This window comes from Myxocyprinus asiaticus, chromosome 21 (genome assembly GCF_019703515.2).
Source record: "Myxocyprinus asiaticus isolate MX2 ecotype Aquarium Trade chromosome 21, UBuf_Myxa_2, whole genome shotgun sequence".
NCBI lineage: Eukaryota > Metazoa > Chordata > Actinopteri > Cypriniformes > Catostomidae > Myxocyprinus > Myxocyprinus asiaticus.
In genome coordinates this window covers 8,961,463-8,976,679 of record NC_059364.1, presented here as the reverse complement: position 1 = coordinate 8,976,679, position 15,217 = coordinate 8,961,463, and the positions used below count along the sequence as shown (strand labels likewise).

General features: G+C 40.2%; 1 protein-coding gene across 1 annotated transcript in view; it reads right to left on the bottom strand.

Moving 5' to 3' along the window:
* pcdh15a (protocadherin-related 15a) overlaps positions 1 to 15,217 on the bottom strand; it is a 283,761-nt gene that overhangs the window by 18,830 nt on the left and 249,714 nt on the right. The window contains exons 31-33 of the mRNA XM_051648198.1: positions 14,936 to 15,154; positions 7,547 to 7,555; positions 7,046 to 7,156 (exon numbers count right to left, since the gene is read on the bottom strand). Coding sequence (XP_051504158.1) covers positions 7,046 to 7,156; positions 7,547 to 7,555; positions 14,936 to 15,154 — 339 coding nt within the window. The remainder of the gene's footprint in view (positions 1 to 7,045; positions 7,157 to 7,546; positions 7,556 to 14,935; positions 15,155 to 15,217) is intronic.

Genomic DNA, 15,217 nt, shown 5'->3' with positions numbered 1-15,217 from the left:
TACTTTCTTAACCGACGGATCAGAATCTGCTGTTGCTGGTTCAAACCAAATGATACGTCCAAAATTTCACTACAGAAATATTATCATGGCTTGTGCTGTTTCTAACAAGTTATTGGATAAACAAGGATGGATGTGTGTGTTTGTGTGTGTGAGAGAAAGAGAGAGAGAGAGAAAGATGGAGCATGTGCGATCACCTGTTGCCACTCCCAAACAGAGATGCTGTCAGCTTTCTGAAGATCAGCTTTCTCAGTGGAAAAATAGCCATCCAAGTGAGGGTATTTCTGCCTATTTCACGGTAGCCGGTGCACAAGAGTCATTCACTGTAGAAACCACAATCTTCGCCACCATTTTAAACAGCATGTCCTCTCCAAGGAAGTTGTTCAAATTTCCTAGCTTTAGTAGTGTAGTAGTAATACGAGCGATCACGGAGTGCTGTTGTATGTAAACACTGGCTGATGCGGATTCACTTAACGTCACCCAACTGGCTCATATTACACACAAAAACTATCTTTTGCCACCACCTGCTGGCTAACATATGTAATGTAAAAAAAAAAAAAAAACATGTAAAAAGAGACACATAGAGTAGCTCTTAACACATATGCACTGCTCTTACACTTTAGTTTAGAATGGCACGAACACAAGTGGAGTGATACACACAGTGAAGTGTCCGAGTGCTGATGGTGTGAGACCATCAGTGCTCAACGTCTCTCGTCCAATCAGATTCGAGGACCGGAACTAACTGTTGTGTGTGTGTGTGTGTGTGTGTGTGTGTGTGTATATATATATATATATATATATATATATATATATATATATATATATATATGCACTAGATATTTATATATATAGTAAACATTTATGTGCTCCCTTTCTATGTTGCATTCTGCTCTATGTAAATTAACGACTTGCTGATAGAAACAGACTGTTTTCGAAGATGTAAATACCTGCATGACTTTTAATTTATAACATTCACAAATAATTAAAAAAACAATAATATATGAGTTATGCGCTAAGAAAAAACACCACAAAAAACATCTCTGACTTATGAGCTTCTTTGAAGCGTTTAATATAAAGTGCTCCTGTGCATTAGACAAAAGTTGTATGCACTTTTGTCCTCTTCAGATTGCTCTGTGGTTTCTGCCTTGAAAAATTTTCAAAGAAATTCATATTTTCACTACTGTAAAGTGACATCACTGATGGAGGTTCTCCATGCCACTGCACACAGTCCCAATTGACTTCTGATAAAAACAAATTTGGTGACTACTTTCATTATTGAATTGCAAGTTTTTCAATTAGCTGTTGTATCACTAAAAGAATGCATGAAAAAATAATTATACAACAGTTTAGATGGAGGAAATTTAGAAAAAAAGGCAGATATTAAAAGAGAATGAGAGATTCAGAGTTTGTTTAGAAATGGAGTCCCAAACACCACTGTTGAAGGCTGAGCAGAAGTGTCTGAATCTGATTGGTAGGCCTATTTCATCCTGTTCAGCCTCTGGCTCTGTCAGCAAGACAGTCTTGGGATTTTTACAACCTCCTTCACAACTACTGTCATCTTTTCCATCTATAGTCTTGGTGGATCTATCTGCATCAGATCCACTGGAAAAGTTCTTGAGGATCCCTTTCAATTCAGGTGTGGTACGGGTAGAAACAGGGTGGAGTCTGGCCAGGGCGTGTAGAATTGGAGAGTGGATGGGCAGTCCAGGAGACTGAGGAGCAGCTGGGGGCAAGGTGGAGTCCCTCTGTAGAGGTGGAGGGGATAGCGAGGAGAGAGGAGGGATGGGAAGAGAGGGTGGTGGGCTGTCTGGGTGGTTCGGTATGTTTTCCAGTCTGACCTCACAGGGTTCCACCATCAAGTAGCTGGATATACTAGAGCTGAACTTCCTTAGGACTGGCGGAGTCGGCTGCTGTGTCGGGGTTGGGGGAGGGCTCTCGCCATTGCTCCTGGTTATTAAGATGCAGGGTGGGACATCCTGTTTGACAGAAACGGGGCTGTACGAGAGCATGATGGTGCTGATGAGCGGGTCGAACAGATCCAATGAAGTGTAAGGGTCCCGACTCTGTCTGAGAGTCCGTTCGGCTAAAGCTTGCTGCTCGAACCGCCTGGCTGCTCTCTGACAGACAGCTTTGTCTCTGTGCTACAACCACTCATATCCAGATCTGCAACATGCTCCTCCCTGCTGTCCTTAAGCCCCACCTTAATATCTTGCTCCTCCCACTCAGCAGGGTCCCAGAGATCCTGTCGTCTAAAAGCATTGTAAAGCCCACCCCTCGAATACGGGATGGCATGGACCAAGAAGTCATCTGGCTGTTAGGACTTGCTGGAGAAGGGGCGTCACTGTCCAAAAAGCCCCCCAGCCTGTGCACCTCAGAGCTGGGCTCAGGACTGCTGTGCACCCCGTCTTGGTAAAGAGGGTTTTGGTGGTTAGAGGCCGTTGATCCGAAAGAAAGGTGATGTTACTCTCTGATCTGGGACATTTGTTGTGCAAGTTGCCGTTTCCAGCCTGTTTATGTGCATCAATATCGCGAGAGACAAAAGCGCTTATGAGTTTCTGTTGATCAGCCTCCTTGATTACAGACTTCCTGCGTTCACTGCAGTCCGCAAGAGAGGAAACAACAGAAGAAGAGAGAGAAAGAGATTGAAGCACGTGTCAAAAGAGAGAGGAAGGAATTGAGGGAGAAAACAGCAATGGGTCGATGGATTGCTAATGACCCGCTATCCACAAATCTTTCACTTTAATGGACTTCACAGAAAGAGCTCGACCAATCAAGCCATTTAAAAAAAATTTTTTTACATATCACATTCAGGTTTCAGTAACTACCTCACAATACAACACATATCATAACACTTATGCCATGATTCAATACATCACGAGGGATCACAAAATCATAATTTGATCCTGATTGAAACCACGGCAAATGTGTGATGCCCCGTTCACACTGGCAGCGACATCGCGCGACATAGTGACACGATCCTATTAAATTTCAATGAGAGCACAGCAACTTCCGGCGACACAAGCTGCCGCGACCACCGGTGACAGAGATTGTTGTGGCAAGCGACAAGACAAGTTTAGAATATTTCAACTTTATGCAAATGACAAGTGACATTCACTAGCAAATACCAATGAGAGTGAAAAAAGTGAAGCTCACGTCACCCGTCTGCTGTGAGTGAAGACACTGGAGACAAATAAAGGCAAGATGGAGGAGAAGTTAAAAGCTTCTGTGAACGATTTCACCATTTTATATAATTTGCCTGTAAACACAAACATGGATATGGGCTAATAAAATGATTCGTGGAAAACCGTGTTGGCATTCTGAGTGAGTTTGATACATAAATTGATATAATCTCGTCTTGTTTAATGTAATATTCCAAATCCAGCTTTAATATCTACACAGCATTAAAGGTGTCCATATCGAAGCTATGTTTTTCCAGCTACGAACTGCAAAGATCAAACTATAGCACCTATAAAACAGACAGACATCCCCATATCTACTGAGATAATCTATGTTCAAACACCAATCAAGATGATCTAGGACGGAAAGTCTCAAAGTGAAGGACGATTGTCACATGTGTTTGATTAGTGGCGAGAACTGCCTGCTACAGGTTGGTGGTGAGGGGTTTATCTAGCTAAACTACAAAACGCTTTAATCCTCTATAACTCAACACACATAGATCATTGCTTTACCTGAAGGTGAAGTGTGTAATTTCTGTGCCACTAGCGGCACCAAATGGAATTACATAAATAGTGATTTTTTTTCTTCTACTGGCTAGCCAGACAGATAGTGCCGCCCCAAATTCACACCATTGGTTGAGCCAATATTGCTATGTCGGACTGGCTGGGATGCTAAAAAAAATAAGACACCGTGTTAAACGTTTGAGGTGAATCTACCTAATAATGGCTTCCTTATAGTTGTCTCTGCATTTTAAACTGGGATAAGAGAAAGTATTTTAAAGCTGAAAAAAATACACACTTCACTTTTCAAAAGGACATGAACTTTCTGTTTTGGACCTAATGAAACAATAGTTTCAGTAGCTTCTCTGCTACCTATTGTTTGGACATAATGAAGTTTCATTAGGTTCAAACAATAGCTAGCAGAGCAGCTACTGAGGCCGATTCACTGACATGAAACTACAAAACACAACTGTGAATTGAGAGGGATTTTCAAATACACTGATAACATAATGTAAGGAGAAACAGTGAACACTGCAGGGGTATACAGAATATTTCATGCTACACACTGTAGTCCAAGCCTGGAAAACACAGCAGAGCAGATCAGAGAATGAGAAATGTGAGAAAAAAAAGAAAAAAAAAAAGACATGCAGATAGACATGAGTTTGAGATGAGTTTCACAGAAAGAAACATGTAAAAGATAAAGGGGAATGCATATGCGTAACTGTGTCAAACATGAATGTCGATACAACCACTCATCTTTTACCCATGTGATGTAAATGTGCATTGTATGTACAGTATGGATGTCCATACATTATACATGTGATAAAAACTGCATAAATAGTTATATTTCAGTGGCAAGGAATACACTGTATAACAGGGAATCTCACGATTTAACGTGTTAATTTAGTGCGATTAATTATATAAAAAAAATAACGTGTTCAAAAATTTTACGCAATTAATCATGTCCCCGGACCGTAATAAGGAATATTCCTTCCATCTGAGCAATTCAAGCTTGGAGTACCACCTGTTTTCTCCAGGGGGCAGTAAGCGAAACTCGCTGTAGGCAATGCACAGCGATGCACAATTACCAAGAGCAGACGACAAAATGAGAAAACGTTCTTGCGTACAAACACAGCTTGATGGAGCACAAATCCAAAGGCAGGATCTCAAGACGTGTTTTTCTAATTTTCAAACTTCGTTTAACTAGACACAGCGACCTAAAAATGGTATGTTTATGATGCAACACAACTGAGATGCTCCAAAAGCAAAATAAACAATATATTGCATTCTTAAGACACTTTGTGTGTGTGTGTGTGTGTGTGTGTGTGTGTGTGTGTGTGTGTGTGTGTATATATATATTTTATTTATAATTATTTAAATGTAACTATTTATAATTATTTAATCATTATATACTAAATTCGATTAATCGGCATACCATGTAATCAGTTCGATTAAAAATTGTAATAGATTGACAGCCCTAACAAAAACAAGGTCAAATTTCAACCCAAAGTCAAAACGAAAAATAAATAATAATAATAACAAAAATATATTTGTGTAGAAAATTAAGCCTCTTTTAGGATTAGCACAGTTTCAAATATTCTCATTACTATATATGTGAGGACATGGGTGATTCTCATTAGATTCTCATTACTGTATTACAGTACATTTTGCTGTATTAGATTGAGAAAATACTGTAATATTTTTTTTTTTTTTGGCATGTTAAAGGCAGCAAATTAATAACGAATATACAATTTAAATATGTTAATTTAAATATGTTATTTTTTGCTTTAAAGTAATGGGAATTATTTTCAATAAAATAATGCTTAATTTTATTGAAAAATATAATATTTATATTATTATTAATAAGAAATATAATATTTATTGAAGCAAAATATAATTTTCTTTTGATTTTGAGGTGAATAATGATCTGGACATGTATTATTTTTATTTATTTATTGGTTTGTTAAATATTTGTTTTTATTGGTTTATTTATTTATTTTCTTACCTTTTATAATGTAAAAATCAGCCATCTCAAAAAACAAACAAATAATAATAAAAATAAAAAAAACCTGAGGGGTCACAGAGTGAATACTTGAGGACTATTTTGTAAGGTTGTTGAAATGCTACTGTTTTTATGCATATCTGACAAAGCTGTGAAGCAATAAACACACGCACGTACACGCACACGCGTGCACACACACACACAACCAAACAATAACTTTCTGTCAATGCTGTTAAACTGCTATTAAGGAAAACAGCACAGCGATCTCAGCATTTATTCTAATGGATTCTACAAAAAATAACTTATTTTTCGCTGTTTATTTCTGTTAGTAGCTGCATTTGTTTTGATTGTGTTAAATCAAAGGCACTTTAAAAGTGTTTACCTGAGGGACACAGATGTTGTGCTGCAGCTATAATATTTTAATCTATTAACATTTTATTCCAATTTTAGCATGGCCTTGTTCTTGGCAATGGACAATGTATGTGTAAAGTGAGTATGTCTCCATGGATAGGCTTAATCTTAAAGCCTAAAGCACAGCTAATTTCCCAAAGAAACAATTACCTCTGGGATGGCAAAAAAAAGAACACTCTCTTCCTTTGGAGAGCATCAAGTCTTTATAAGGAAAAACACATTTCTTTCTCAAATGAAAAATCAGGTCAGTGCATTAAAGCGATAGTACACCAAAAAGGAATATTTGGTCATCATTTAAATCACCCTCATGTTGTTTCAAAACCCGTTTGATTTTCTTTTTTGCGTGTTTACGCAGCTCTTTTTCCATGCAACAAAGTGGCTGGTGAAAATCTTACCCTCTTTTGTAGTTTTCAGATCTCTTTCACGCATGCACATAGTCAAAGCTGCGCCTCGAGACATCACACCAGATTAAACTTTAATGACCTTAAAAGTCTTAAGTTTCTTGTGACTGATTGTGACAGGCATCATTTTAATATGGATGGGAAGATTTTAAGCAAATAACAACTCACACTTCTGTATTTTTCTTACTCAAAGCAAATCATATGACTTCAGAAGACTTGGAATATAACACACAAGTTATATGGACTCCTTTTATGGTGCTTTTTAGTCCTTATTAGTGTTTGACAGACCAAATCTCAATCCACTTTCATTGTATGGAACAGCTCTGACATTTTGCAAAACATCTTTGTGTTCCACCAATAGAAAAAAGAAAATATATACAAGTGAGCAAATGATAAATTTACATTTTTGGGTAAACTAATCTTGACTTGCCCTTCAAATACACACACACACTTCTGAAGACATCCACACTTTCTCCAGTATTTGCAAACATAAACTAATCTTGCTCAGTGTCTCTCTTCTGTCTCTCTTGAAGGTTGAAGTTATTTTGGTGACTTACATGCTGCTGTCTCCCAGCTCCTCGTAGAGATTGATCGGAGTAGCTGCTGTCGTTTTGCCAACAGGTAGTGCCATTTGGATACGGGCGGTTTTGGCACACTCGGCTTGCCTCCTGCAAATCGCACAGAGAAAATGTTCTCTCGTTCAAAAGATTCATTTCAGCCGTGTTATTGGAAGATATGAGGTCTGGAACACCGGGAAATCTCATTTGATCTGTTCCAGCTTGTTTTATTCATACAATGTAAAATATCATGGGTTATTCAACACCTTTCACACTGAGATGAGGTGTTTTATTAGGATGGAATTGAACTCTTCCTCTTTGTACTTTATGAGGTCATAAAACTAGTCATATATGTTCATTTTCAAAGGTCTCTATTGTGCTGGAATCAGAGAGGACTGGAGAAAGCATATCCTTCCCGGCTCATCTCAATTCATCAATTGAATAATGGGACTGTGAAAGTACACAAAGTCCGAATAGTTCATCAAAAAGAAGCACACTTACTCTTTGAATCTAGGAGAAGGATCCACATGCAGCCACAGGAAGTGCAGAGAAAGAGGAAAAGAAATGGAGATTTATTACATAATTAGCACAGCAGTAATTCCTAAAAACACACAGGGTCAAAAAGCACACTGTCTGCAAATCAAGTAATGGTGCAAACAGACCCAAATGATTTGCAAAAAGCAATTCCTGCAAATCATGCAGGTCGGATTTAGGATCTGGCTCACTTTACTAAGACTGTACAGCATTTTTGGCTCTTTAAAATGCAGAAAGTATGCTCATCTGCTCATTGTGTAAGGATATATGCCCAGTTATAATGCTCTTCTTCAACATAAGATTAACTAATGTTGCTATGATCAATAGAAAATCTTCACAAACATCTTGTAAATAATAACAACAATAGGTGGTAATGTTGCAATGTTAGTAAATTTGCCCCACAGGAAGATATTCATTAAAAATGATTTTCCAGGCTTTTCTTAGAACCAAAAAAAGGTTCTTAGTGTTGAACACATGAAGCCTTCTGGAGTTGTTTTGGATGCAACTCCTGCTTCAGGTGTGTGTGTGTGTGTGTGTGTGTGTATTAAAGATTCATGTTCCACTTTAAGATGTGATAACAGCACAGGATAACCCCAGTTTATCAAACATTTCACTGCTTAGAAATAATACAGCTCTCCTCTCTCCTTCCCCACTTTGTATTTCTTGCACACGCTCTCTCTCATCCTGACCCTGGGCATCCTGCAGGCTATCAGAGATGTGGCCCTCTCAACATTATTTATTTAACCAGAATGCAATTACTCAAAGGATAGTATGAGATCTTGTGTTGAGATATACACACACTCAGTAAACACTCGTGTCGGCTGCTGGTAAATACATTTTAAAACAAACTATTAATATATCATCCAGCTTAATGCACTCAACCTACTGAATTTAAACTTAATGCAAAATAAACTCTTCAGTATGTGTGAAAATAGCTGTATGAAGTCAAACGTGTGTGTTGAGTAAATGTGTTGGTTACAGAAGTATTTTTCCTCATTTTTTACTTCATAGGCATATCAAAAAAAAAATCTTCAATAAAGAGTTCTAAGCCTTGAACCAAACCAACCAGCAACAAAATGAATGAGCATTATAACATTAGGTTCAAAGCAAGAATGTATTTGAAAACAGGAAAAAACAAAGGTTTAAGACTGTGTGCTTAATGACTCCATTTCCACCTGGTATTAAGATGCGTTTCGATCACATGCGGTCTAAACCGTTTTTGATCGGATCACAAAAACCACATATGAATGTGGTCAAAAATGCATGTGACCGCCTCACATTTGAGGTGTAAACTCTAATCCATCCTGTATGCATCCTGGCAGCAGTGAAGTGCCGCCCCTCACCTGTCAATCAACCGCTGTGCTCAAACAAGACTTTAAACTTTACCAGCTAAAAGCGGCTTTAAAAGGAAATTACCGTCCGATCAGAAAATGTAAAAAAGCGGATAACTGTACACTTACGAGAGCTTCACGGATCATCTTTACTGTGTCTGATATTAACACAGATTACAAGCACGAACACCCGTAGCTCCTTAAATACAGGTAATCCACTAAAATAACGGATAATTCCTCTTGACATGTTGCATTTGTGCTTAGATTAAATTTTAAGTGCATCTGGGAGAAACAGCACGTGTTTTTTTTTGTTTGTTTTTTTGTTTTTTTTACTTTCCTTGTCTTTTCTGACTTTGTTGCGCTTTAATATCATGCAGTAACACACTGGCATAGTGATTGATGTAGGTCATCATGAAACAGAGGCCCTCCCCTCCAAATCCAAACACAAGTGGTCACAGAAGATGCATTTAAACAACCAGGTGTAAACAGTGATGTGTCTCAGCTGACCATATGTGATCGGATCACTCAAGACTAATAATAATTGTATTTATTTATCACATGTTATACATTTGCACATATACAGTGAGATTCTTTTTTTTCCACATATCCCAGCTAAGCTGGGGTCAGAGTGCAGGGTCAGCCATGATACAGCACCCCTGGAGCAGATAGGGTCAAGGGCCATGCTCAAGGGCCCAACAGTGGCATCTTGGCAGTGCTGGGGCTTGAACCCCCGACCTTCTGATCAGTAACCCAGAGCCGCCACCACTGCCCCTAATTTTCGCATATCCCAGCCAAGCTGAGGTCAGAGCGCAGGGTCAGCCATGATACGGCGCCCCTGGAGCAGATGGGGTCAAGGGCCTTGCTCAAGGGCCCAACGGTGGCATCGTCGCAGTGTTGGGGCTTGAACCCCTGACCATCTAGTCAGTAACCCAGAACCTTAACCGCCAAGCCACCACTGCCCCTGACGCATTGTAATACCAGGTGGAAACAGGGCCAATGACTTATATGAATGAATGAACTACACTTCCCATGAAGCACTGCGAATGACAAAATCGAATCAGCCACAACAATTAAATAAAAAATAAAAAAACTATTGCTAATAAACCATTTATTAGGGATTTAGGGATGTCATAAAATATTGACTTATTGATTATTGATCAGCACGTTATTTAATCAATAAATGTTTTAAGCATCGATATATTAACATCAGCTGACATTTAAATTAGGAGCCTAATTTGTGTGCTTTCAATTCACTGCCAGTTGCATTCCATTCAATGTTGACTGACCTAATAGCTTTTGGAGACCACAAGGGGGCGACATAAAATTTACTGAAGCCGGTCCTGGCATGGAAGAGGCAAAGATAACACACACATTATGAGCTGATAGCAGTCCAAAGTAACGAAGGTTTTTGTACTTCAAGAATGAACAAAGTTACATTGATGAGTTTGCAGGTTAGTGTATGAAACTGGTGTAACTGTGCAAACTGAATGATTACAAATGCAACGTTTATTATGCAATTTCTCTGTATGTAGCATTGAATAGATCTTTCATTCAAGCTGTCAAACCACAATAAGACATACTTGTAACTGAAAATACATTGTGTAGGCTCTATGAAAGATAGTTTTACAGAATATATCATCCAGTAATGACTAGAGTAAATTATCTATGTCCTTTGATAATGAATTGAGTCGAATTTAACGGTAAACTATGCGAGTTGAGCTCCGTGGTGCAGCAGAATTTTTAAAAGTCTCCTGAGATGGCAAGTCCAAGGTGTGTGCGTACATACCTTCATAGAATTAAAAAAGAAACATTAAAATGCACCATGTCGTACGCTTTAACCCACTTTAAATAACCCTGCCCTCACACTTTACCAAAGTTGTAAGAAATATTTTTGAATAGACAAAGACTATTGTGCAACGAGCAGCCATGTTTAGATCTGGAAAAATAAAAATCCGTATATATAGAGATAACCATCTGGAAAATCTTCTGATTATCGAAACGTGAAAACGGCCTAATGCGTAGTTCTTCCCTAGGAATTTGGCAATTAATCATGATTTTTTAAAGTTAAAATCACACTGACTTGAGGCTTCCACAGACAAATATAGCATAATTTAACAACCCCCCTTATGGTAGGTCTGTCTTAAAACATTTACATGTTATTGCTAAAAATCTATTTTTCAATGAAAAAAAACAAACAAACAAAACAATTATGGGATTTTTCATCTGGAAGCCTACTGTTGCGCTCTATAGCAACTTTTGCACACGTTGGTGTGTGTGTTTAGCTTTTTATTTTCCATTCAGTAATTATCCATCTGTTATGTATTTACACAACAGCTGATGACAGACTCATTGGCGTGTGCAGGAGGTCAAGACCACACTTGTGCTCTCTATCTCTGAGTCAGTGTGTCTCTCTCTCTCTCTATCTCAGAGGAACTACCATGTATGTAGAACAGGCCCACATGCCAAATTGTCGAGGGGGTTCCTGATGTGGGACGGATGGAGTGAATGCTGGGGATCTGTCACAAATGTCAAGAATTAATCTGCTTTTACACAGAGCTGGCTGGGAGATTAGCCTGTTAGCATGGCTAATTACAAAAAAAAAAAAAAAAGAGCCATTTTAATAGCTGGCATCTCTCTCTCTCTCTCTCTCTCTCTCTCTCTCTCTCTCTCTCTCATGTTGTTCTAGCCTCTCCTTTACTATATCAGAACCTTTGAGGTTACAAATGGAGATGTAAAGTTTCAACTGTAGAGTAAAAAGTCTTTATGAATTTGTTATTTTTGGATGTCCACGGGATTTGCTAGAACTTTAAAAATCAGTATATGAGCAACTCTGGGATAGAAAGTCAAGAAACAAGATTTTAGATATAAAATGTATATTTTTAATTTGAACAGCCACGCTAGAGGTTTACAAATCTAGCATAGCCAAAGTTTTGACAATCATCATGAAGTCTGGTCCATTGCAGATTATTCTGGTCAAGAAGCAGCTGTCTGACATGTAACGTGACTAATCACTGTCCGCTTTTATGTATGTGATGTTTTTCTCATTCTCATTTTCTCATTTTGTGTGCAACATTTTTTCTCATTTTTTCGGCATCTGCAGTCAGATGGTTTAGTATGAGGGGAAAAAATACCAGTTACCATTGTTTTCCATTCATTACAATGGGTAAAATGAGGAGAAATATCCAATAGATCTGTCAACTTTTAGAAGGAAAAACACTGTTAAGTGTTTATGTGCGTGTGTGTGTGTGTGTGTGTGTGTGTGTGTGTGTGTATATATATATATATATATATAGATGTCACAGCTCTGGTGAGTTTGTCGGTTTGCTCTGTGTGTTTTGTTATTTTCTCTCCCTCATGTCTCACAGGCGCTGAACACTGATCATGCCTCTAATTAGCGTGCTAGCAGCACCTGGTTCTCCACTGATTTACTTCCTACTTAAGCCCTTCGTGTTCTCAGTATCTTTGCTAAATTGTTGTTTGATGTGAAGTACTTACCTCACTCTCTCTGCCTAGTTGGTCCTGTCTCGTGTATCTGTTTGGTTGCCTGTCTCTGCCCACGTGTCGGGAGTGTGGTTGCCTTCCAGTTTGCTGTATGCTTGTTCTCTGAGCTCACGAGTCTTCAACGGAGGATTCCTCATCTCTGCCCACGTGATTGCCTTCCAGTCTGCTGGACACTGTTCTCTGCACCTCACAACGCTTCAACGGAGGATTCCTGTGGATCTGCTCCTGACTTCCACGGCATCCGCAAGCTTCTCCCCACTGCTGCAGCCGATGCCGGGATCCTTGGTCTTTGCCAGCACAGTTGAAGTGAATACTTATTGTTAATAAATCCTTTGAACTGATCCTCTGCTCTTGGGACTCTTTGTCTCGCTCTCGCTATCTGACAGAATAATCTAGCCAAGTATGGACCCAGCGGAGGAGTCTACTCTTCGCTCTGCCCTCTCTCAGCAGGGAGCTTCACTGGGACATCAGCAGGATCAGATCTCCGCATCTAACCGGTCTCTGGAGATGATGGCGTCGCAGCTCGCTGAGCTCAGCTCTGTCGTTCAACAACTCCACCTACCTTCCGATGCTGGTCCCACTCATGAAGCACCCTCACCAGCTCCAGTGGTTCCCCATGTTTCTGGGCGCTCAGAGGCTCGTATCCCTCCTCCAACCCCGTTTTCAGGTGAGGGCGAGATCCTGTAGCACATTCCTTTCACAGTGTTCCCTGTTCTTCACGTTACAACCCTCTGCTTTCCCGTAGGAAACAATGAAGGTGGCTTGTGTTATCATGCTCCTCACTGGAAGGGCCAGTGAATGGGGGACCACCATGTGGGACAACAGACATCCCTGTTGCGCCTCTTTTCATGCCTTTTCCACAGAGCTCTGCCGAGTTTTTGACCACTCGGCTCAAGGTCAGGAGGCGGCAAGGGTCTTATCTGGACTGTCTCAAGGAGATCGGCGTGTCTCAGATTATGCTATCGAGTTTCACACCCTGGTGGCTTCTTTAGAGTGGAACGACCACGCCAAGTTGGACATACGCAACGCTCATCACCTTGTTCGGATTAGGAAGGGGGATGAGTGGAAGTCAGCTTTTAACACCCATAGGGGGCATTTTTAATATTTGGTCATGCCTTTCAGATTGGTCAGCACCCCCGCCGTCTTCCAGGGCTCGTAAATGACATGCTTCGAGTCATGGTTGATCATTTTGTGTTTGTCTATCTAGATGATATTCTGATCTTCTCCCAGAATATCCAGGACCATGTTCAGCAAATCAGGCAGGTTCTTCAGCAACTGCTAGAGAAGGCTGTTCATCAAGGCTGAGAAGTGTGCTTTTCATGTACAGTCGATTCTGTTCCTGGGGTTCATCGTTTCGTCTCATGGAGCGCTCATGGACTCTGCTAAAGTTAGAGCCATCTCTGACTGAACAACCCCAGATTCTCGCAAGGCATTGCAGAGGTTTCTGGGGTTAGCTAATTTCTATCTGAGATTTATTAGGAATTACAGCCAACTCGCCACGCCTCCGACTTTTGTTGGTCCCCGAGGGCTGAGGCTGCATTCTCTAAATTAAAGGAGCGGTTTTCTACCGCACCCATCCTTGTTACTCCCGACCCTGCATGTCAGTTCATGGTGGAGGTGGATGTGTCTGAGGTTGGTGTTGGGGCAGTCCTGTCGCAGCACTCTTCCTCGAACGGAAAGATGCATCTGTGTGATTTTGTTCACACCGCTTAACACCAGCAGAACGGAACTATGATGTCGGTAACTGAGAATTGCTGCCTGTCCGGTTGGCTCTGGGTGAGGGGCATCATTGGTTAGAGAGTTTAGGGGTACCTTTCATAGTCTGGAATGATCATAAGAACCCAGTGTTCCCAGGGGAAAGCTGATCATGCCACTAATTATTGTGCTAGCAGCACCTGGTTCTCCACTGATTCACTCACTACTTGAACCCATCATGTTCTCAGTATCTTTGCTAGATTGTTGTTTGATGTGAAGTACTTACCTCACTCTCTCTGCCTAGTTGGTCCTGCCTCGTGTATCTGTTTGGTTGCCCATCTCTGCCCGCATGTCAGGAGTGTGGTTACCTTCCAGTTTGCTGTACGCTCGTTCTCTGTGTTTATGAGAATTTAATGGAGGATTCCTAATCTCTGCCCGCATGTCGGGAGAGTGACTGCCTTCCAGTCTGCTGGCTGCTGTCCTCTGCACCACACTATGCTTCAACGGAGCTTTCCTGCGAATCTGCTCTTGAATTCCATTTGTTTTGTTTATTTGTTTTTTTAACTTTATCTGAAGTGTTTGAGTGTTTTTGTACCTGAAAATAGCTATATCTACTGGATATTCCGTCCATTTTCCCTATAGTAATGAATGGATAAATATGCCGACAATGTATACTCCATGCATTAAAACATAATCTTGAATATTTTTAAAAGATTTGATGCAATGAACATTAAAAACGTAGTAAAATCCAGTTACTAGATCTTCCTCTGATGATACAATTTAAAGAAGTGTCCATCAGAATGTTCGTCACACCTGTGACAATACTCACTGTTTGTATGTTACCATGATGACGAGAATGGCAGGGATGCAGCACAGGATGATGATAATGGCCAGTGCCAACAGCGCCCCCTCTGTGTAGCCCACCACCTGTGCAGCCTTCTTCACGCTTGCCCCAATGTCAGGAGAACGTATCTCCAGAATGCGCCCGCCCTCACTTAGGTATGGCTGGAACTCTTTGTTGATGTCTAGAATCTTTCCATCCAGAAATCTGTCAAACACAAACACTGATCGTTACTGTTCATTATGCTGTCATTTACAGCTGCCAAACCTC